Consider the following 25,716-nt stretch of genomic DNA (forward strand, 5'->3'; position numbering starts at 1 on the left):
CGCATTCTGTTTGAAAAGCTCCCCATGTCTCTAAATTGAATGCAATGTATTAACCGACTATATAATATGAAATATAATAATTACAAAAATATATATGTTATATTTAATCATTTTATCGTTTTTCACTTAATGTGGCTCAGGTGTCTTCCTCCGTCTTTGATTTTAGAGATGCATATATCAACCGGTCTAGATCGTTAATGAAATTTGCAATTTTGTAGAGTAGTGTGTAATTCATGTGTAAGACTTTTGATGTAAAATAGTAAACTATGAGTTTCATTATATTTGCGTCTGTAATTTCTAAAAATAAAACACCATACTTGTGTTTAATTCATTTTTTTCTACTATGCAAATTAAGGAGAGATAACCCATATTGTAGGAGAGATAACTGAGATAAAGAAATTTTATCATAGAAAGTGTTGTGAATTTACCTGTTTTAATATGTAGCTAGCAAACAAGTTCGGTGACACCACTGAAAGCATGTTATGAGAGCTATCTTCTCTCATTCTACATTGTTTTATCTTAAGGATGTACTTAGATGAGGTTAGGTGAAAATTAATAAATCAAGAATTTAAAATCGATACTATAAGCTGGTAGAGCATTCCTAAAGGATAAAAATAAGCTAAAATATTTATAGGTCATGGACCTCCTTTTTGAGATATTTGAGATTTAAAATATGGCGGGACAAAGTTGACTCGGACTTTTACCTCATGTTTTCATTGGTATTATTTGGGTCCCAAAACAAAAGAAGGAAACTTTGGGTGAAAATATTTTACCTTGCTTTGTATGGAAAAACACCAAGGAGTCCGAAAATTTGACACGAGTTCCAAAACCTCACCTAAGTACATTCTTAAAATTCTATAGTGTAGTTTTTTTCTTTAAAAAAAAAGTGGATTGTCCATGCATAATCAGTAAAAAATCTGACAATTTTACACACCATTATCGTAAAAAAAGTCCTGTGAGCCATAATTTTTATTATTATATTTTTGAAATAAAACATGATAAATTCTTCATTTTGACAAATTATTAAACAAATTCTATAGATTGTAATTCAGAAACCCATCCACCTTATCTCAAGTAAGTATTTCCTATTCCAAAACAAAAAGACAAATTAGTAAGGGTTAGGACTGGTTTTTAATGAAAAAGAATGCCAGTGTAGAGACAGTAACCTGTAATCCTGTTGTGGAGAGGGAGAATTTGCACTTTAAAGATGTTAAAAGTCGCTCAAAGTCCCAAAAAATTGCCAATTACATAAAATTGAGAATGGAAATTGGGAATGTGTCAAAGAGACAACAACCCGACCATAGATAAGACAACAGCAGAAGGTCACCAACAGGTATTCAATGCAGCGAGAAATTCCCGCACCCGGAGGCGTCCCCCTAAACAAATATATATATTAGTTCAGTGATAATGAACGCCATACTAAACTCCAAATTGTACACAAGAAACTAAAATTAAAAATAATACAAGACTAACAAAGGCTAGAGGCTCCTGACGTGGGACAGGCGCAAAAATGCGGCGGGGTTAAACATGTTTATGAGATCTCAACCCTCCCGCTATACCTCTAGCCAATGCAGAAAAATAAACGCATAACAACACGCACATTAAAATTCAGTTCAAGAAAAGTCTGAGTCTGATGTCAGAAGATGTAACCAAAAGAAAATAAACATACATGTTAACTTTATTATCAAGATATTATTTTATGCTAGATTCATTGAATGACAACATATTTGTTACGTCGGAGGCATGTTTTGTTCAACAAACAATCAATATCTCGTTGGACATATCTGTGAATTAATCATGTTCTTCCTGTCGACTTGTTCCTTTATTCGTATGAGAATGACTTGATACAGGTGCTTCTTACGGAGAACGGAAAGAAGCTAGCCTTATTCTGTATCGTTTCTTTCCGCTATGAATTTGATGCTCTCTCACAAAGTAATCATAAAGTTTATGACTTTGTTTTAACATTAATACATCTATCCAATCAAACTTGAAATATAGGATGCAACAGATAGAGCTCTGTAATCTGAATTTAGAATTAGTGAAACATTCGGGCTACTTTAAAGTTACATGTTTAATGAAGTGAACATGTTTATGAATAATTTTAATAACCTTTCTAAGTACTAGCTAAACACCTAGATTGCACAATGTTTTGGCTTGCCTTAAAGGTAAAACAAGTAGTTTGCAGAACAATGGAAACATCTTCAGATCCGACACCCTAGTTCATTCATACAGAGGATGCATATATACGGCGACATGATAAGATCTAAATGACCAAATCAGACACAAAAAGAGTAACCACAATCAAAAAGTAGCTTATTCTTTTAATATTTTGAATATCAAAAGAAAGAACATATATGATGTAATTGCAAAGCACTGTTTCTTCGCTAATGATATACTCGTCGGCCAACCGTCAAACTGACAATAGCAAAAACCAAGTTCAATTAAAAAAATCAAGCTGCATGCTACAAATCATTCAATCATACCAATGTGGCACATCGGTGGATAGTTGTAAACGTTCGTCTTTGGAAAGTAGTCATCGTCAAAAATATCTGGCATGCATTCAATATCATCCTGTTTAATCACGTAAATCGTATGAATGATGCATTCCTCCTAAAATATATGAAACAGGATCAGTATTACACCGATAATATTATAAGTGACTAAGATTATATGTAAAATCGATTTTGGATAAACAAAACTTTCAGCAATTTTAACCTCCACCCGTAAAATATTTGGTTTAAGTTTTGTATCCTACATTGATCTTTTGATGTCGTCCCTAAAGATGTGCATATTTCTATAGTACATAATGAAATATAGGGTTATTGCACGAATATTGGGCAATATTGTCCCGAGTAGAATTTTATATTGCACGAGCTTGCGAGTGCAATATATGTTCTACGAGGGATAATATTCCCCAATATTCATGCAATAACCCTTTTATTGTATAGCAACATAATATTTGAAAGTAAAAATTAGTTTAAACTAAGATTTAAATGTTGATGACGTCATGAATTTTGAAGATTTATTGCACTAGTGCAATATTAGAATTTATTGCACGCTAACTTTTGGTTACGTTCTGTGGGAAATAGTATATTGCTATACAATAATACGGGTTACTGCATATTGATCTAACAAAAGGAAAAAGACTTATTCATGTTATTAAATTCAGTTGTCAAAATAGAAGATTGTACATTCTATAAGATTAGTGCCGATTTTGTAAATATTGTGAGGTAAAAGGTTTTTTTAATTGTACATTGACTATCCATTTTTGATATGCGACACACTTTATAAAACAGTTTTTAATTATATAGGCGCAAATCTTCAGCTGGAATCCTCAAGTAGGGAAACTTGTGGAATAAAGGAGGTGGGAGTCTCACTGAATAAACGAGTCACGTGATTACAACAGAAAATGTATCTTAATTATTATTATCCGTATACTAATTACAAGTCTTAATTATAAAGTCACTGAGAAAATACAAATGTTGTGCTTATTGAATTGTAAGATACTAAACGTTATAACAGGTAAACATGCATCTGCTATACATCTTGTGTGTTTTATATATAGATTAGCACATACCTTGGGTCTCTGAATTTTCTTCACCGTCATTTTCAGATATTTGATAAATACCAGCATACCAACTGCACTAGCTATTGTGGCAACCACGACAGAAACAAATTGATAAATATGTCCTATTTTGAAGCATACATTTAATCAATTATTAATTATTTATAGAAAAAAGTAAAATCACAAAATACTCCGAGGAAAATATAAAACGAAAAGTCCCTAATCAAATGGAAATAATCAAATGATAAAACACATCAAACGAATGGACAACAACTGTCATATTCTTGACTTGGTACTGATATTTTTAAACGTGATAAATGGTGAATTGAACCTCGTTTTATAGTTTTTTAGAAACGATATCAAGTCATAATTGCTGATACTAATTTCAATCTATCAACAAACATGACAAAATAGTTTATTCAATTAATAAAGATTACAAATGAAGATGTTATAAGAACACTCGACATAATTTGCACAGTAATCAAAATACTGAACCTCAAATGTAACTTGACAATCTTATAAAGTGAAAAAAAAACTAAAAAAAAAAACTCCGGGAACTTGAATGATTTTTGTTTGCAAAATACATTCGCATGGGTCACCCAAACACAATACCAGAAAGTGATGACTATAAATATAAACATAAAACAACATACATTGTAGTAATTTTTTTATATTTTTTATATATATCTACGGAGAATTGCCAAAATGTTGTTATGAATCTTGTCAATATCGATGCACTTATTTGATTATATAACAGCGGGAAATAATAGTACATCAGCTGTAGTATAGAAACTTGCAAGCACATAGAAAAAAACTGATATTGGTTTCGTTGTTTTAAGTGACATTTTGGTATCATCTACACTATGAACCTTCAAACCCAAACATTTTAAAGAAACTTTAAGTATTATCAGACTGAGAGAGTTCTGATTGTCAGGAGCCTCAATTAGCCAAATTCTGTTTTGATAAACTTTGCATCAGGGATTTGAACCTCAGTTTCATATTAATTACCAACGTAGAGTTTACTATACAATTTTTTTATAGATCATTTCAGTACTAAAACAATGATGATTTATTTAGGTATTTGCATTACCATCAGCATGGAGCACAAACGCCAATTCTATGTAATTGAATGGAACGGTTTGATTGAAAATATTTGCTTAATGTTGGTCACTCTTCATCTGTGAAATAACAAAAAAAGCTGCAGTTTTTAATGTATCATATATGCTTCATAATAAAGGTTACATGTTAATAAAAAAAATTATCATATATACCACGATTAAAATTTTGCTACGCGCCAGACGGGGATTTCGTCTACAAAAAAAATCATGAGTGACGCTTGAACCAAAAAAGGTTAAAAAGACCAAATTCATTGCTTAGTCTAGTGACAGTTATATTGTGTTAATTACAATTGTTGTAATTGGCAAATATTATCGTTTATATTACCTTCAGTATTAGGCATTGACAACGGCTTGTTCGCTCCCCTCAGATCTTAAAAATAAAATTCAATCTAGTATATCATTTTACAAAAAAAAAAAATCATTTTGAATGTAACACGTCTTCTGATTGGCTTACAGTGTTCTGGCAATCAGCTCATATGCATAATTTTGTCATGTGTTCGTGACGTCATCAAGGTTTTTTGATGATTTACTCCGACTTAAAATGGAACTCAGAATTAAATTATAAGGAATTACTGTAATATTTTTATCTGTCGATGATATTCATTCCTTAAATGGTCGATGATAAAAGACCACCATTATCTTGATGCATTTTATAGTACTTTTCAAAAAATAAGAAATGTACAATTTACATAACAAATTGAAAGAAGTTAAGGTTAAATATTTACAATCGTATGATGTTTATAATCTCAAATTATACGTTATGCACGTGAATGTTTACATTGTACGGACTTCATATACAGGATAGTGATCCTTACACAGAAACTGCTCCAACAGAGTTATGAGGAGAAAAGATTAAAAATGGCGAAGAAATCAATATAATAAAATACATTATAAACCAAAGTAAAAGTAAGTTATCTTATTATAGTGATATTACATGGATATGGCTGGTTGTTTGATTCTCCCAATCATGAAACAATATTACATGTAATGGCTTGTTATCTAAAGTTGCAATTTTTAACGTTATTTCATATTGTAATGGCTTATAGTTTGCAGCGCCCTGTTGTTATACGAGGTTACATGGGGATTGATTGGTGTCTGAAGTTCGTTTTTGTGGCTTAATGTAACTTGATTATAGTTCAGACTGTCTTTCCAACCATTATAACATGAATAACAACAACATCAACAACTTTTTTTTTGTAGATCATGATTGACGCCCTTAGGTGTAAAACAATTAGTTTGAATCAAAGTGTAAACATAAATTGTAATGATTTTTTTATGTTTTCATTATGTTGAATTAAGCATTCTTTCTGCGATTACTGTCTTTAAAATGCACAATAATGCGATGTCTTATGTGAACAAGTCTGTCAATAATAGTATAAATCAGTTAAGGTTTCTTTTCTCGTTTAAATTTCTCCATACATGTTATAGCTTGGCTTTCTATGAAGTTAGCTGATTTTTGAAAGACGACAAAGACCTTTAGTATTGTCTCTTGTTTAAGACATCTCAAAGGAATTAATAGCACATCATATTTTTATATTTCTATATTTTTATCAAATAGTCGTTGGCTGCCTGGCTATACATTAAAATACGTCAATGTATAGAATAAAAAACAAAACGACATTCACCTGTATCCTCTGTAGTTTTGACGTTAATAGTAGTTCTCCAAGGACCATTAGTTTCCATTGTCGTTTTTTCATCACCAAATGGATAATCTTCGACAATCTTTGCTGTACAATAATGAGTATAGTTGTTGTAATATGACGAATCAGTTTTAAAAGTACGACCGTTATAATTACTGGATAAATAAATAACAGTAACCATTTAAATAAAATAAACTCCTACTACACACTGCATGAAATGATGCATTTTATACAAAATTAAATGCATATGTTATGCATATTAAATTTCAAATTACAAAAAACATCATGCATTTACTTTGCTGGAAAATTTCTAATTTAATATAGATTTAAAATAAATTTGATAATGCAAATAAATTTCCAAATTTCAACCTAGTTTAAAGGTATTTTTAAATCTAAATAAATTTCAAATTTAAAGAATTTAAGGGTAGACTAAATTTGAATAAATTTCTAATTTAAAGAAATGTTTATGTAAATTAAATTTGAATAAATTTGAGATTTAAAGAATTTTTAATATAAATTAAATTTGAATAAATTTCAAATTTAAAGAAGTTTTGATATAATTTAAATTTGAATAAATTTTGAGATTTAAAGATCTTATAATATAAATTAAATTCAAATAAATTTCAAATTTAAAGAATTTTAAATATAAATTAAATTTGATTAATTATGTAATTTAATTACATGTAAATTCAAATAAATTTCTTGTTTATGACTTATTTAAATTAGAACTTCCATCAAATTTAATGCAATTTAAAGTCAATATAATCCTGTATAACTACTTACAAAACAATAGTGCAACTAAAAGATAGAGAAAAGGCAGACTTTTTCCCTCTGCTTTTTTAAAATTATTTTTTTTGGAAAAGGGATGTTGCGGATTTGTTTTTACTTTAGCCCAAATATCTGGTTTGGAAATATCTAATTAAATAAAAAAACAAAAATTAGGAAAAACAGGAATTTTCAATGGTTATAACTTTGTAGCTACTGAACATATAAAATTGATCCTCCAACTTTTCTGATCCATGTTTACAAAGTATCAGACTTGAAAGGCATGGATTGCTGCTCTGTGTATTTACAGTAGAATAATATTTGTGGTTTCAAATGGCAATGTGCAAATGTATAATTTGTCAGTAACATTGAAGACTGTATTTTTAAGATGAAACTTAAACTATAATCCAACGAATACTTGTCACTCATTTGCAAAGCTCAATACCATTTTGTAAATATGCCTTTACCTATATGAAAAGAATGGCAATGCATCTGAATTCATATAAAAACTTGAAGAGTTAGAATCTAAGACATACAAAAAACACAAACACCAGATATAAACTATGGGACAAGGCTATCTCTATGTGTGATTTGGATTTTGACAATTGCAGCAGTATATAATACAGGAGATAACTTTTGGACAAAGCATAACCATACACAACGATTTCTAGCATTTTCTTATTGCCATCCTGTCTTTGGCATAGCTATTTTCATCACTTCTAATCAGGTCAGAATAATAAAAAAACAATTTTGAGTTAGCTCCCTTTGTATATACTTCAATAAAAGAAACAAAGTATCTAACAAAATAATTTTATTCAGATACTGACAAATTAGAGTTGTTTTGGTGATAAATTAAAATAAAATGTCAAAATGTTTGTTATACAATTTTAAAAACATTTAAAACAAATAAAAGAACACTTTTGTTTAAAAAAAGGCAAGTTTTACATCAAAGAACCTCATCAAATTCAAACTAATCAATAAAATAATGGTTATTGACAAATCAACATGCTTACTTGTATAGATTATTTAAGAATCATAACAATAGGGTTATAACAAATAGCAAACAGAGGCACCTTTAAATTTAAAGTTTGGCATCATAAAAATATTAATGAATAATCTCCCCTGCTAGCATTATTTGTCAATTCTAAAAACTTCAAAAAGCAAAAAACAAAAAACATAACATTATTTACATGATAAACATAATTGCTAAATTCAAAAACCATCCTGCTGCTCGAACATTGATTAAAATTTCATTCCAAATGCTGTAAATAATAAGGTGTAATGTAATACTTCCAATATGTACAATTGAATAATATAGCACACAAATAAACTTTTATCAACAAAATTATGTAATGTCAAGCAAAAAATTATCAATATTGAATGTACTTGGACAATCGAAGAAAATAATAAGTTTATATGTTTATAAATATATTTGGTGTATTGACTGTCTCCTGATTAGTTAAAAGTTTTAGTTTTATTTTCAATTTTTTTTGTTTACAAATTTTATGAAGTCAACATGTGTGTACTTTGTTATTATTTATATAAGTAAAATAAAAAAAATCATTGAGCCTTATTTTTGATAGAAATTTATTTATAATGAATGGCAATAACTTATTTTGATTTTATTGAACCATAAAATTAATTTTCAACTATTTACATTTTACATAATCCTCTTCGCAGATTATCTAATGTGAAGATTCAAAAAGTTATCTCCCTTTGGCCAAGCGATTATAAATAATGTGAAATCTTACAGGAAAAATCTTGACAGCAAATACAAGACACTGAAATGTGCCACACTCAAATTATTATTCAGCATTTAATTAATAAGAAAAGGCAACAGAAAGTTTAAGTAAAAAGAAATATGTAGCTTAACCAATGCAAACACAATAACATAATCTGATGTCACCGATATGCTGCACTAGTAAATAATTTTAATAAAAAATGCAAATGTTGAAATAAAAGAGTTATAATTCATTTTTTTACTTTAAAAAATAATCAAATTCAATAAACCAAACCACTTCATTTTAAGGGTTCCCCCCTTAAACTGAAAACTGTCAACTATAATTCCAAAGTAAACATGAACTTCAAGGTATTTTTGTTCTTGCAAATTCCGAAAGTGTACCTTTGAATTGGTCCTTATTAAAATTTATAGAAATTTTCATTGATATCTCTCAATTTTTTGTCATATGCCCTTATAAAGCAAAAACCCATGCAAGTTCTGTACATTTCTTGTGACAAGGCCTCTCTGATTTACTTGGACCTCAGCTCTTTGCCTTGTGCATTCAGCTGTATCTGGTATTTACAGTCTAGTAAATGACTTTTATTAGTTTATCCATGTAAGATTTAAAATCTTGTGACAGTCAAATCCCAGGTCTTGTGATCAGGCGAGTTTATCTACAGAATCACTAAAAACTATATGTCATCGTACGGCCTTCAACAATGAGCAAAGCCCATACCGCATAGTCAGCTATAAAAGGCCCCGATAAGACAATGTAAAACACGTTACCAAAACTGGCATTAAATTTCAAATTTACCGAACAAAAATTGATCAGTATAAACTTGTTATTTAATCTAAATTAAAGTTCAGTTAAATCGTCTGATATTAGTAGTTTTGATAAAAAATAAACGTCTACCAAAACTGGCATTCAATTTCAAATTTACCGAAAAAAAATTGATCAGTATAAACTTGTTATTTAATCTAAATTAAATTTCAGTTAAATCGTCTGATATTAGTAGTTTTGATAAAAAATAAACGTATATTTAAACGAAAAATTTAACGGTTATCAACTAGATTTAAACCTTTTAAATAACAAATTTAAACTGCTATTATTTTTCAAATAAATAACAAATTTAATAACCAATAAATCGGATTTAAACTTAAGAAAATAAGAAATTAAAAAAAAATATTAAATTTTCATAAACTACTAAAATAATTCTTCATAAATTAGACCTTAAATTCAAAACTAGAAATTTAATTTATGAATAATTTTTGTAAACGTATCATTTCATGCAGTGACATAGATGATAATTTGGCGAGAGTTGTCTGCCAGTAGTTTATAGGTGGCTATGTAAGCAGACAGGCTAAATAGATGAGCCTTTTTAAAAACTAAGTTTTATTTCGTCTCAATGTCTCAATCTGAAATATGACACAATCAGTAAAATCATAGATCAGACGAGTTTTTTTAGTATCTAAAAACTAAGACCGCGGAAACATGAGCATTGAACTATAGACAAAACGCAACATTATAGGTTGCACTTTGTAAATGCAGCTGTTTCTCAAAACACGCCTCTTTTGGGGAGATCTTGAATAATCATAGAAAATTGATTTTGTTTACATGCTGGTTCCCAGTTATGCTCTCTGTGTTCCATCTCACAAAGACATAACTTGTGAATGTTACCAGTAAATAAACACATGTGCATATTGTTTACATTGAAATCTGTGGTAACCTTTCATTCGAGGTAGGGGTAGTTAAAAAATTAGTGTTAGTTTAAACGCTGAGAAGTTCATGGCATATAAACGTTAAAAATATGCCGCACAGCCCCATATTTTGACCTTTGAACAAAATTGTGATGCATATGAACTTTCAATTCTAGGATAAGATTTTTTTTCAAATCTTCATAGTACAAGTGGTACAGTTCAAGCCGTAAAAAGAGTTGCTATGGGAAATTGCATTGTCAATATTTACAGAAATGCAACCTATACACATACTTAGAAGTTTTATTCGCCATTTTTGGAAATTACAATCAATTCATCATTCCCACAGGATTTTTTGTAAGAGGTGTTCCATTCGTCTGGTATGTTTCGGGTATTAATTTAGCCCATTGATAAGGGACTTTCAGTTTCGCAGTTTCCTTGGAGTTGTTTTATTTTGTTATTTTACTTGTTGAAAAAAAATAATATTTTTAAACATCAGTTTTTAGTTTTTAAATTTCAAGTTAAATTTAAATGGGTTTTATTTCGAAAAATACGACTTGTTATTCAAAAACCATAAGTTCTCTAACTTAAGAAAGTACTAGTTATGGGTCTTGTTTAAACTTTGAAAGAACCATTTACGACATTCCTACTAGTCACCCTCTTGGAGCTACAAAGGTTACATAAAATAAGAATGACTAATCAATCTAAAAATTACCGAGATTAACAATATTGTACATGTTATGAAAGAAACGCTTATGTCATATAGAAAGTTACCATACCTTAATGTAAATACCGTTTGATTATAACACTGTACATGTACTGCCTTCAAATCATACGACAGAAACACAGAGGAATAAGTTATATCTTGTTCGGTTTTCAGGGGAATCTATTTAGTAAAATATGTGTATACATTTTCATAGGTGACGTTATGTTTTTTGGTGTTGGTACATAAGCATAATGCACAATACATAATTCTATTGTGGTGTAATGGTGTACCACATTAAATTAATGGAAGTTTGTCAGTTTTTGGTCCATGGTTTGCATGTTGTAATGTACTATTATATTATCTATTCATGTAGGGTTTTCTCCCTTTCTCAGTAAATCTATTCAGTTACATACGTGTATAAAAAAACCTTTCATAGGTAGTGAAGGCGTCATCTTCATGCAATTCATCTACTAGTATATCTATGCTGAATAACTGGCATGTATAATTCAATTTGTTCCAGGCGAACATTTCACATGGAATTCCAATTTCAGAACATTCCTTGCATTTCAATAAACAATTGGCTAAACTAGTTGGTTCGACTTCAAAAACTGTGTTTATCCCAGGGCCAACGGGTCTCACGTTATCAAATTGTTTGTAGTAGAATTCGTCTGAAAATTATAAATAAAATAGCAAGGTGCTTAACTATGATCCTTCAAAATGAAGGTGGTTATTATTTTAACTAGATGGTAAAAAAACTATAATTGACCTATAGAGTAAATTTCGTTTTGTTTTAAATTGGCACTGTTTATGATACTGACTTATACATTCTGTTATGTTAATTGGTATTCAATAGACATGGTACATACTTTTATTTAATTTTTAAAGACTTAATAGAACAAACATTTTCAACTTTCAACGAAAACTAATTTAATTTGAACAAGTGATTTACCATTTTTTTCATTTTTTATTTTATTAATTTAGAAAAAAAAAGATTTGGAATGATTGTCAATGCAAGAACTTTCCACAAGAAACTAAATGACACAGAACTTAACAACTATAAGTCACCATGCGGTCTTCATCAATGAGCAAAGTCCATACCGAATAGTCAGCTATAAAAGGCCCCAAATTGAAAAATATAAAACAATTCAAACGAGAATACTCACGGCCTAATTTACGTAAAAAAAGAAGGTAACCAAATATGCAACACATCAACAATCAAGAACCGCTGAATAATAGGCTCCTGACTAGGGACAGACATATGCATACAGATAGTTGCGGGGTTAAACACGTAAGCAGTATCTCCTCTTTTCCCCTTACCGGCGACAGTGGTGTAACAGAACAATATAAGAAATATATTTACAAAAACACAGAGTGAACGTGGCTGTGTACTCGTATATTCCAACAACAAAAAATCACTGAATACAGATCTGGGAGTACTAGAAAATACTGATAGCTTGTTAAAATCAAATAACGACTTATAGAAAATATCATGTATTTAAGACTTCATTGTCAACCAGTACACATCAAACATAATCAGTGTAAAGCGTAATAAACAATCAGGGAAAAGATGACCTTGTGCATACAGGTATCTACAGATTGTATATCCCTGAATGTGTATATATGGCCTTTGTTAGTCTTGTATTATTTTAATTTTAGTTTCTTGTGTACAATTTGGAAATTAGAATCGCGTTCATTATCACTGGACTAGTATATATTTGTTTAGGGGCCAGCTGAGGGACGCCTCCGGGTGCGGGAATTTCTCGCTACATTGAAGACCTGTTGGTGACCATCTGCTGTTGTTTTTTATTTGGTCGGGTTGTTGTCTCTTTGACACATTCCCCATTTCCATTCTCAATTTTATGTATATAACAATACTATTTAGTTTGCTTTTCATTTACTTAATTAACAAATTAAATATTTAAACAAATAAAACAATATTCATGGAACTTATTAGAGTGTTGAATCGGTTACCTATTAAGATAAGTTTATTTAAATGATCGATAAGTTTACCAGGATCGTTTCTAAATTTCAGGGCACGGAATGAAAAATCATTATTATAATTCATATTTACAAAACGACCTTTCAACTAAATAAGAAAATTTGTGCGTCTTAAGATTGTGAGAAAGCGTAGTGTAAAGAGTTATCAAAGGTACCAGGATTATAATTTAGTACGCCACTGTCAAATCCCATTAGGTGATATAAAAATTTATTCAATCAGAACTCTCTTTGGAAGAAATACTTATCTATTTTTCACAGGTTTTACGTTAATAGCCAAAAATGTAATCGAATTGAATAGCTGTCCATTCCGCTAATGCAATCAGTAAATAACATGAAATACCATCAAAACATATCTTAAATGACGTCATGTTAATTGTCTGACAAATACTCGGAAAGTAAAATCACAATAATACTGAACTCCGAGGAAATTCAAAACGGAAAGTCCCTAATCCAATGGCAAAATAAAAAGCGTAAACACCACATGACACGAGTGCTTAACAACTGTCATATTCCTGACTTGGTAAAGGAATTTTTCTTATTTACCGCTATGGATAAGTCAAAAAATGATTGAACAACTTATAGTGTATTATTTTAAGAGTTGTTAAAATCAAAATCAAATGTCTGTTGCCGATCAACGTTGGCCGACCACAGTCTAAAAAAAGAGGATAGATGACATCAACACACAAAAATACCTGTGTCCTTTTCACAGACAAAGCTTCGACTACAGTTTACACAAAGGTCGTTTTCTCCAAGTTCAGCATTAATTGAGGAACCATTTATTTGCAATGGTGAGTCGGACCAAATATCATCGGACGTTCTATATTTTGTCCAGAAAGTCTTTATACTACAAAAATATAACCTGATTATAAATAAGTGCGCAATTAAGAAAAACAATGTTAAAAACACTTTTTTTTTCAAACAATATTTACTATATACCATGATCAAATAAATGAAATTTTAGGATGAATTGTCATACAAATACATGCGCATGCATATCTATGGATTTGTATTGTTCTTGGGCATAATTGCATATTGATATTTACTTTAAAAAGTGGGGCGGCTTAGTATCGAAAGGAGTAGGTCCGGTAAGGGCCGATTTTGGCCTCAAATTTCAGGTTCATCTAACGAACGTTTTTGGACACTTTTTAAACACTTAAAGGGAAATCACACTATTGTTTATACGCATCACTCTCGGCGCCGCCATAGTGTCGTAACTGTATTATGACGTCGCCGTTTTCGATTCCGCCGTAAAGGTTGCTAATTTATGAAAAAGCGAACGCTCAAAGGGATGTTCCACTAAAGCAGGAGAAATGATAATGGACATATCATATTTTTTACAACTGATATGTTGTACTAGCGAGTTTCTAGATTGTATTGGGGTTTACCTGCGGAATACAAAATAATGGGCAAATACTGCAGAACAAAAGGCAAAAAAAAAGATTAAATGATGAGGTGCTAAAATATAAAGAATAAAAAATATTGGAAACACAAAATAAACATTAACAAATGAATGACCCACTATCCAGACCATTATGATAAAAAGGATCTACCAATACAAAACACATATCATGCATAATCAATACTAAGAACGTTGGAATTTCATCCTCTCCGATCATTTTCTCGATAACGAAGTCGGTGACATATAATTTGTTTTTAATTTTCTGATGTATATGTTCAATATCTAATTGAATTCTAAATTTCCAAAAAAATTCTGGACTCATCTTGACCTTAAGTGCAAAAAGGAAAATGCTACTCGAAATGGACAAAATGTATGGCAAAAAATAGCCGAAAGTGGTCATGAAAACTTTAGCAGCGTATCGCCGCGATGCGGTATGTAGGGTTCAGCGTATATATATATGTATTTATTTTTTTTTGAGGGGGGGGGGGGGGGTACATATAGACCAAGAGTATCAGCATGTTAGCGTATAGCTATCGGAATCCGTAGTTTTCTGTTCAAAAGTTGGTTGTAAATAAGAACAATGAGTTTCAACTTACAGTTTTCTCATATCACATGAATGCAACGTCATAACTATTATAGTCTTCTATTCTACATGTATAAATAATTCATCAAACATCCCATTTCATATAAGTATTTATCCGGCTCAGCCTGTCGGGTTTTTACAAAGCAGAGTCAAATTCATATGTTCAAGTTCTATTTGAAATCGTTATTTATTTCACGTGTGACGACAGAAATGATCTAAGTGTCGTCCATCTTTCCCAAATGTTCCTTTGATATCTAACGCCTCTGAACCCTGAACAGTTGGGGCAAGTTTGTATACAATATTAAAGCTTGATACGGTCTAAATTTGGATTGTGATAAAAATTTTGACAAAATATAGGTTTCTGACACAAAATAAATGTGGTCAAAGGTATTAAAAATCTATTGTGCACTACTGTGCAATTGGAGATTTCTTTTTGAGATATTTCGAAAAATTTGCAAAAAAAAAAATGAAACGCCACCCCTCCCCTCTTGGAGTAATTACCACCAAACTCAATCCCAGCCTTCCCTGTGTGGTATGGAACCTTGTAGTACAATTTTAGATAGATCCATAACACAAGTTATTGTAAAATAGTAATTTTAGTACAATGCTTGTTTGTGGCCCCTAATTCCTGAACGTTTTGAGCAATTATATGTACCCCTTTAATCAATTTCAGCCTTTCATTTGTGATATGGAACCTTGTGGTACAATTTCAGAAAGATTCATTACATCTCAATGTCATATCAAAAATTTATGAAAATCAAAAGGGTATTAACATCAGTAGATATAAACAATTTATTAAAGTTATATGAAAATTGATGAAAGCGATATTGAGTTATAATTGTCCGAAAACTGGAAAATCCTCCTTTTTTAATGGAAAACTCGGAAACGTAAAATCAAAATTTATAAAAAAAAGAAAAGGAGCTCACGTCAATAGATATAATCAATTTCTTTAAAGTTTTATGCCAATTGGTTAAAGCGTTTTTTAGTTAATGTCCGATATGTTGACTACGGACGGACGGATAGATGTATACCATAATACGTCCCGTAACCGGGCGTATAATAATTCAACACGTACTATACATTTGGCGTTACCAGTCTCCAACAAGAGAAATATTTAACACACACACACACACACATGTATTTATGAAGAGATATACACATGTCTCACAGAGTACTGCTAAACTGTAACAAACACATTAATGGTCCGTCTGGTGAAAGAATATTCCACTCATATAGACAAATGTTTAGTGATGATGTTCATGTAAAATTTGCCACTGAAAGTTTTGCATGTGATCACTGTCGACAGTGATAAAGGGATATTGTCGGAGACCGTGACTGAAAAGGACATCCAGTTTTTTTACTCTTTATTCTTTGGTTCTTTAAACAAAAATAGCCAACATAATATATCAGAGAGTGCTTAAATATTGGCACACAAAGACATTTAATTATTTTCAAATTAACTATCATTAATGAGGGGTTGGGTTTTTTTTTTGGGGGGGGGGGGGGGGGTTAGAGGGGTCCTGACCCCAAAATCCTGGGCTTAAAAACATGAAATCCCGAGGTCCAGAATTAAAAAAAAAAATCCTGACATCCCGAACATCGAAAAAAGAAATCCCGGATCCCGAAATGGTCAATCCCGAAATCCCGAGCTTAAAAACACTTGATCCCGACGTCCCGAAAAAGGTCATGCCCCCCTCATTAATCAGTATTGGCAAAAATAGGTGCATTTACCACAATGAAAGATAAATGTGATAAAAGAATATACATTCAAACAAAAAGAGGTGCACCAACAGAAAATAGAAACCACATTCTTACTCTTAATTTCATCGGATCTCAAAATTTGAACTCTTACCAGAATTTTTACTCTATCTTACAGTATAACTCAAGAAGTTTCTAAGTGTAACTCGAGCTTAAACTAGAAATCTAACTGGAAAAAATATTCGAAATCAAAATAAAACTGGAACTCGAACTTAATTTGTGTCGATTATGGAGCGTTGTGTAATAACAGAAATGTTAGCCAATTTTAAATTTCTTCCGAAAACGGTGTCATTGAGGGCTTTTTTTTTAAAGTGCCGAGTTTGTGGCTTTTTAAACACGGCATTTCGGGTTTTATCTACCCGGTGCAATGGACAAGTTAGTGAATTTATTCTGTTTGTAGTCTAAATGGAACGTGTTACTTTTCAGCCCAGATACCCTTAATCTTTGGAAGATTCTAAATCTGCAAGCCGTAAATTAATCCTTTAATTTTTCCTATACAACAAATGCAATTAAAAAATTTAGGTGACTCCAACTTTGACAATTGCTTTTTAATAAATTGTTACTGTATGTTTAATAATGAATAATCAGGGAAAAATCCTTAAAAAAAATATTATTATATAAAAAAAAATATATATATATATATAATTTTAACCCAATAGTTCCAAGCATTGCAAGAAATGCTGCTATGCTAGCAACGTCGTTCTATAACGAAAAAAGTTACAATTCCCGCCAAAAATTGATAATAAGATTATTTCCACTGTAGCGGATTTAAAACATCGGTGACCCCCCTTTTTTATTAATGCTTTTAAAATCTCCCCTGAAGCTGCAATAAATGCAGAAGTTTGAAGGAAAAAACATTAGCAGATTTTTTTTATTTCAAGAAAAATCTATAATAAACGGCAATTAAAAATGGCGGGAAATGTAAAAAGGCCTTAAAAAATAAGGAAACTGAGAAAAATAAATGTGTATAAGATAAAAGTTACAATTGACTGTTTTAGTTAAACCAGTTAAACATCGTTTTTCAATATTTTTGCCTTCTTTTAGCATTTTTGAGCGCTACTTCTATATTACGGTATAACGCAATTCTTTACTTTTTGATGACGTCATATCTCGAAAATAACATTGGTGACCCCAATTTTTTTTTCGCCTAAAATATTGAAATAAGTATGATCTGTCTAAATGCAAAATTTCAATGAATTATTATTAGTAGTTTAAATAGTGTGGTTTCCCTTTAAGTGTCTATTTCAATTGATTCGATTAGTTTATGTGAAAGATTTTAACTGATTTAGTCATTAAAACGCTCTGATTCAAGCTTAAATATGAAAAATCTATCAAATATGCACAAACAAAGTCTTTTTTTAGATGGTTTTTGTCAAAAATGAATGTGGCCGCATCCGTGTTCATCCTCAACCTTTATACATGTTTTGTATTATCATCAAATACAACTTACATTTCAATATTATGAATGAACACGAATGCGGCCTCTTTCATTTTAGACGGAAACCGTCTAAAAATTTACCAAAATGGTAAAATTTTTGAAGATTTCAGTAATTTAGCATGACTTAATGATGCTAGAACGCGATATTTGTGCATTTTATCGTCAAAAACAGCTCATATTTATGTAGCAGAAGCATTTTACTTTCCAAAATATAGCTTAAAGATTACATTTTCACAATTTTCTAAAACTGCTATATTTTGGGGCCAAAAAGGGGTCTTAGTGAACCTACTCCTTTGACAAAATCATGCAAATGGTGACACAAGCAAGGGATTTGGCATAGACGTTCAATAGGAAGTTCTTTATCATATAAGAGGGGTAGCCAACATGTTTTCGATTTTTTTTCACGGCGGCCATCTTGAATTCAAAATTGACATCATTTTGCTCAATCGTAGAGATTGAAAAACTGTTCTTACCATTTTCAACGCTATATATGTCATGAAAACTATTTGAAATACAATAAAATGATATGAAAATATGTCAAACAGACAACAATTGTAAAAAAAATCACCACTTCCGGTTTTGGTCGAAAAAGTTCGTACACTGGAGTGACATAATAGTTGTTTATAGATATACGATCGAAATATCCGTTTGATATATCGGTAATCATGTAAGACATGCTGGAGGAATGATTAGTGTAATAATCTACAATATTTTCCGATGTATTCCGTTTGAACATGAACACAAGGTTGCACAGGTCAAGCCAGCTTTGTAACACTTACAATTACCAGAACAAGTTTTTTTACAGCCACATTTGTGTAACTCCTGGCAAGATGCAGCAATTGTTGCTAATTATGTCAAAATTAGGAAACCACATACCATCTGCGTTCTCCTTAACCCATCCCCAATCACCAGGACTAGGTAGATTTTGATCATGAGTGACTGTCTGTCCCCATACATGTCCACTTCGGTATGTAGCTAGTTTGGTATGATCAAGCAGTGCAGTTCTAATGGGTCGAATGGTGTCATACTGTCTTTGTTTGCGTGCAAATAGTTCAAGTCTAAATTCGTTGTTGTCAAATGTTGTTGTAGTTCTGTCGTACATGACCATAACAAATGCCTCTATCAATTCCATATCAGCGTCACTGACCAATACAGGTTTCTTACTTAATCGTTCAAAAACCTCGGTTACATCATTAAATATTTCCCACGTCATGCTATCTCAATATGTAATCCACCGAACGTAACAACGAATTTGTTTTTACCGTACTCATTTGGCCATTCCCATTGAATTTGCTTTGCCAAAACAAAATAGCGGTTGGTCTGCTGTAATCACTGGAGTTTGACGAGGATTAAGAAACGACACACCATCCCTGAGCTTATCCATCGAATGTTTTATGGTGGCAACTGAGTGAGCTTGTTCTTGAAACAATGGCATAAAGGCAGCTAGGACTCATTTCAACAGTTGGTCCACGTCTCTCTGAAGAATGAAATGATGACCGTGAAATATTTTCGGACGTAATATCTTCACTTGTTAACCTCACCATATTTAACCACTTATACTCATTTTGCAAACTCATGAATAGATAATTTTAGTCAAGTATACTGTCTAGTAATATCGTCAGGCAGAATGAGAGGTTCTTGTTTTGTTTTAAGATATGCAGGTTTTATATTCATATAAGCAGCAGGGAGTTCAAGTACCTTTTTAGATTTTGGTTTCTAACACCGATATTATCTTTAATTGGATTTTGAAAAATAGAGATTCCGGTCCCATGAAAAGAGGATTTTGATGTTGTAGAGCCTGGGTTGTGATCTATGTTGTCGACTGCACCTGTGGTCAACACTTTGCCCTTTAGTACAGGCGGGCATACCACACCTTCATTTAAATAACATTCGGCAACAGCTTCACCTAGTTGAGTTGAAATTTCTAGTACCCGATCGTAAGAGATACATAACCCATGTTGAAATAATGTATCTATAAGATGTCTTTTCCTGGTTTTAGCAAAGAGTAACAGTCCAAGATACACACAAAATGGTGTCTCACGATCAGCTGAATGTCTTTGTTGTACTGTGACCTTTTGGCTGTTTGGGTGATAATTAAACATTAAAAGTTGGGTCCCAGCTAAGTCAGACTTTGTAGAAACGTTGTCTAACTGCGATTTGATATCAGGTCCATGTTCTATTATTTTCACCAACTGTAACAAAGGTGGGGGTATGCTATCATCGATATCTTCAGAGACCAAGGATCAAGAAAATGTTGTCTTCGTTGTAGCTAATTGGCAGCGAATCATTTTGGTCGTCTTTGTCATATGCATGGTGTCATTATAATCACAAGGAAACGCTATAGCTGGTCCTATATCTTTTTCAAACATCAAAAGTACATCTCTGCCCTTAAGGTGTGCTTCCAATTCTGGCATCTTTTGCAATAACTTGTCCTTCAGTCGAGTAGAATGTACCCGTGCAGAAGAAGAACCAAGCTGTGCCAATCGTTCCTCGTACAGCTTTGCCAGGTCTGCTAATTGAAACAAAACCGACTCTTCAGAGTTTCTTTGAGTTTCAAAAATGTATGTGACCAGCTCAGCTAATGCAGTTTCTTTCATTATAGTTTCCTCCTGTGTGCAACTGCCTTCGATCTCTGTTTGTCTCTTTGATCTCTCTTTGTTATACATAGCTGCGAGAAAAGACGGGTGATACTTCATCTCTTGTGCTATAACATCACCACTACTCAGCTTTGCCAACAGCTGTTCATTCTGAAGAGCTGTTGCACAATCCACTAGTCGTTGGTTTAGTTTCATTGTCATTGCCTCTCTCAAGACAGATAAAGGTCACTCTTTATCAAAAATTAAAAACATTTATGCACATTTTCAACTGGATTTTGTTGTTGATCTTTAATAGAACGAGGAGTACACCTAAAAAGTTTGGGAGACGTACAATCACTAGAACTTCCAGATGGTATCGGTGACATATTGCGTTTCTGGGCTCTCTCAAGTTTAGTATTATTGAACTTTATCCTACACAAATTATGGTACTTGGCATTTTGGATATTTTTGCCTAACATTGTATATCCTTGGTCTGACGATTTCAGTAGGTCTGTTGTGACCTCCTGACACAAACAACATTTTGTCACATCAATTTTCCAACTATCTGCTGAAGAACCTAAAAAGCGGATTCTTTTAGCCATTTCAAAAACTAAGTAACTATTATATAAACAAAAGTAATCAACAATGAACTTATAGAACAATAACAGTATAAAATTCAAGGTAGCTTTTCTAATTATGTTATTTGATGAATTAACAACAGTATTATTATAGAACCGTGTAAGTAATAGGGATAGAATTCCTTCAAATCAATATCCGATCAGAATTGCAAAATAAACTTCGTAACTAAAAATATGAACGATGGAAAGATAAGTAACGAGACACGTCTTATAACAATGAGAATACACACTCTCAAAAAGGTTAACCAGAATAAAATTACTCCCTCTATTGGTCCATAACCTATTGAACCTAATGTAGCAATCGAGGATTAGTCGAAGATTTGTGGAATATAACGACTGACATTATTTGGGGTAATAAAACAGTCATATTCGGGATATTCATAAACCAGGATTGGGTTATCGACCGATATTTGACCGAAAGTGATACTTAATCTTATATAACAATGATTTACTCCATTTTGTAACATTTTGGATACAATACAAGCAAAACAGGCCATACATATGATGTCTGTTCCCTATGAAGACGTCATTTCGAAAATCCAAAATGGCCGCCATGATCGGATGATTTTTTTTTTGTGGTTACCCCCCTAATATGATTATATACACCTAAAGGCATGTTCTCACAAAGTTTCATGCTTGTATCACCATTTGAATAATTTGTGTGGTAAGCTGCTTAACTAAAATATGGGGTTCGTGTTGCTTAATGTTTAGTTTTCTATGTTGTGTTTTGTGTAATTTTGATTGTCCGTCAATCTTTTTCTGATGCCACGTCGTTGCAAGTTTATTTTCAACTGATGAGTTTAATTGTCTTTTGTCTTTCGTCTTTCTTTTATAATGAATATCAGTTTCAAAACAAGCATACTTACAATTATTGTAAAAAAATCTCTTGATTAGATATTAAAATAATGAGTGTCTTTCCAGCATTTCAATACTGAATTTTCTCCATTAAGTTTATTTACGAACCCTGCCTTAGACCAAAGACCTTTCGTGAGAAGATACAACACCTCGAAATATGATGATAGTGTATTTTCCGTCATTAGAGAGCTATTAGTTTCTTCACAGAAATCATTTGCATCTGTCCAGGTTACATTGGCTATATAAAGTGTTAGCATCTTTTTATCTGAATAATAAACAACATCGAATCAGCAAAAGCATCATTGTAGAACAATTTGGCTAGCAACGTGCGTTATGTTTCCTTCGTGAATGAATTTTAGTCTTAATCTGTCATTATGATAAAAAAAAATCATCTTAAAAGTCTGAAAATAAATAACTCAGCTCTAAATAGGCTATCAGTCAATATTCAGACTATTTTCTGTGTTTGCTAGTATTCAGTATAAATTAGTTTCAGATGATTTACTTTCAGTCAATAAAGTACTGCAAATGTACTGTTCCTAGTCGTTTTAGTATGTTGTAAAAGTAAAAAACAACTTCGAGAAAAGTGGGAATTTAGAATGAATATTTTTTAATTGACTGCCAGGGAAATTTATGTTTAAACTGTATTTACCGCATCTGAAAATTCTAAATAAATGTTTACTTTTATAGGATATCGTATAACCTTCAACGAGTACCAAAAATTGTCAAGTCATTTTTATAAAATTATCGTAACCATTTCAAGCAAAATCATCATTTAATGTACCATGTTATGTTGTATCTGACAATCACAGGATTTATTTTTAATTAAAATTATGCTTTATTAGAATATAACCGTTGAAAATCAAACTAGTTTTGATTCACTGATTCGCATACGGTTAATTGCATTTTTTTTTTATTAAAACGTATTGCAATTTTCTTTACTTTAGTGCACTGTTTTAATAATGAAGTTACATCATTTTGACAGCCACATTGCGTTATGTTTCCTTCGTGAATGAATTTTAGTCTTAATCTGTCATTATGATAAAAAAAATCATCTTAAAAGTCTGAAAATAAATAACTCAACTCTGCTCTCAGACAATATTCAGACTATTTTCTGTGTTTGCTAGTATTCAGTATAAATTAGTTTCAGATGATTTACTTGCAGACAATTAAGTACTGCAAATGTACTGTTCCTAGACGTTTTAGTATGTTGTACAAGTAAATAGCAACTTCGAGAAAAGTGGGAATTTAGAATGAATATTTTTTAATTCGTTTTCTTCAGAGTGTATTCGCTTGTTGGTGATATAATGGATACTTTCACAGATTTTGCAGTTATAGTGTAGATAATTGCTTTTAAGATCCGATCCAATCGCAATGCTTGGCCAACGTTACTTCTTTTTTTTTTGTCACGATAATTCATCTAGATATATCGAATAGCTATCCCGATGCCTCTTTGACGAAAAAACATAGACATCTTTATCCTTATAAGATCAAGAAGATTTGATACCAACCTATCTAAATTGTACGAATAAAAACATTATAATGTTGTTCGTTTTTTACTGATGTCACGAGCAGTATTGATGTTTTCTCTCATTATTCACTGGGGTCAACGTGATGATCGTAACTGCAGTTAAGATCATCCAAATATGGCGGACACAAATATAGGGAAATTTGATAAGGCTGATTTCTCCACTTTAACAGCTTATTTTCAGATTTGTATTATGTCAAAAAACATCTTTATAAGCATTGTCTTTGAAATATTTTTTCGGACAGGATGGAAACGCAACAAGAAGAATGAAAATCGAGATACAAAAAATCACGATGATGATCGTATCTTTTATTTATTTTTATCAACGATGATCGTAACTTTTACTTAAGATGATCGTAACTGTCTGTTCCAACGAAGCATTTTCAGATAAATAAGGACAAATAAAGCTGTCTAGTATGCGAACAAATGTACGTTATCAGCTGATATTGTGATAATAATGAGGAACGATCAATGAGGGGAGGGTAACGTCTTATTGGTGAGTGCACAAATGGTTATGACTTCGCGAGATTTCGTATTTATTTTTTATCTTGTTCAATATTAAAATGCATTGTGGGTTAACAACTTTATATTGATTTCATATGTTTATATAAATAAGGCATAAGACAGTTCATATTAATGACCATTTTGTTAAAATTGGAGATTTTTTTTCCCTACCCTTTATAGGGACAATAGTACCTTTCGAGGATCTGGTATTTTTGGGGAATTCAAACTTCATAGTTTCTTTTATTAACAGATTTACGTTTTTTAAAGGAGAGGTTGACAAAATAAAGCATTAAGAAGTGTAATCATATCTGTTGAATGAATAAAACCCAATTAAACCGTCAATAAAAGGAGCTACTACTTGATTTTTATTTGGAGAAGGGCTAGGATGAATAATTTTGTCCTGCATTTTTTATGTTGAAATCTCTATCCTGCGTATTTATTTTTACTCTATTCGGTGCTGCTTTTTTCATCCTGATTATTTTTTTACATAAATTGTCATCCTGCCTTTTTGTTTGGCCAAGATGTTCATCCGGCCTTTTTTTACTCAAATCTCCTGTCCTGCCTTTTTGCCAAATTTCACCCCCCTTATAAAAATCAAATGGTATACCCTTTTTGATATGTTTGGCTTAAAACAACTTCTTCGATTAACTTTCAACAATACATGTCATATACCGTATAAATATAAGGATTTGTAGCTTGAAAAATCTAATATGAACATGGATACCATCTATTTCAACATTTCCTTCTTTACATAAATAGCCAACCCATGGTAAATATAGGTAACAGTAGTCCAGTTGCGTATCCAGAGATTTTCATGAAAGGATGGGGGACTGGCTGCGTAAGATTAGGCCCGCTACAGTCATGCTTCATTGATTCTCTATACAATCAACCAAATTTCCCCCACAAAAAGGTGATGCGAGAACCTTGACCCTCCCTCTAAGTCCGTCTCTGTGGTCTACCAATGTTTAATAGCCATAGTTTGGTTAAGAAAAACAAGACCAGGCAACAATTTAAAACCGACAGAAAGTCATCAAAATAATGTTACTTCATGCCTTCCTTTACTTTATTCAGTCAAAGTTTTGGCCTGTATTCTTAAACTGCATCATGATAATGATATTTATATCAACTTCATATCAACGTAAATCTATTTTGAATGTTAACTTAATTACTCATAACAAAATAATATTCAGCACATTTGCATATAAGTCTGCTAATCCCCCTTATGTCATTTTT

General features: G+C 31.6%; 1 protein-coding gene across 1 annotated transcript; it reads right to left on the reverse strand.

Moving 5' to 3' along the window:
• Positions 1-2,410: 2,410 nt before the first annotated feature.
• Positions 2,411-19,598, reverse strand: LOC139526438 (uncharacterized). The gene is made up of 8 exons (XM_071321586.1): positions 19,262-19,598; positions 14,593-14,662; positions 13,900-14,051; positions 11,623-11,877; positions 6,309-6,410; positions 5,009-5,053; positions 3,578-3,690; positions 2,411-2,610 (listed from the first exon to the last, which is right to left on the reverse strand). Exons 1-8 carry the CDS (start codon positions 19,596-19,598, stop codon positions 2,470-2,472), a joined length of 1,215 nt encoding a protein of 404 aa, XP_071177687.1. The 3' UTR covers positions 2,411-2,469.
• Positions 19,599-25,716: the final 6,118 nt, after the last annotated feature.

This window comes from Mytilus edulis, chromosome 6 (assembly GCF_963676685.1).
Source record: "Mytilus edulis chromosome 6, xbMytEdul2.2, whole genome shotgun sequence".
Classification (NCBI taxonomy): Eukaryota; Metazoa; Mollusca; class Bivalvia; order Mytilida; family Mytilidae; genus Mytilus; species Mytilus edulis.

Excerpts from the sequence above, each read along its gene's own strand:
- LOC139526438 (XM_071321586.1), bottom strand. The coding sequence starts at position 19,598 with ATGACGTGGGAAATATTTAATGATGTAACCGAGGTTTTTGAACGATTA. Across the intron at positions 11,878-13,899 it reads TGTCTGTGAAAAGGACACAG|ACGAATTCTACTACAAACAA; the intron begins GTATTTTTGTGT and ends TATAATTTTCAG. Across the intron at positions 2,611-3,577 it reads AGAAAATTCAGAGACCCAAG|GAGGAATGCATCATTCATAC; the intron begins GTATGTGCTAAT and ends CATATATTTTAG.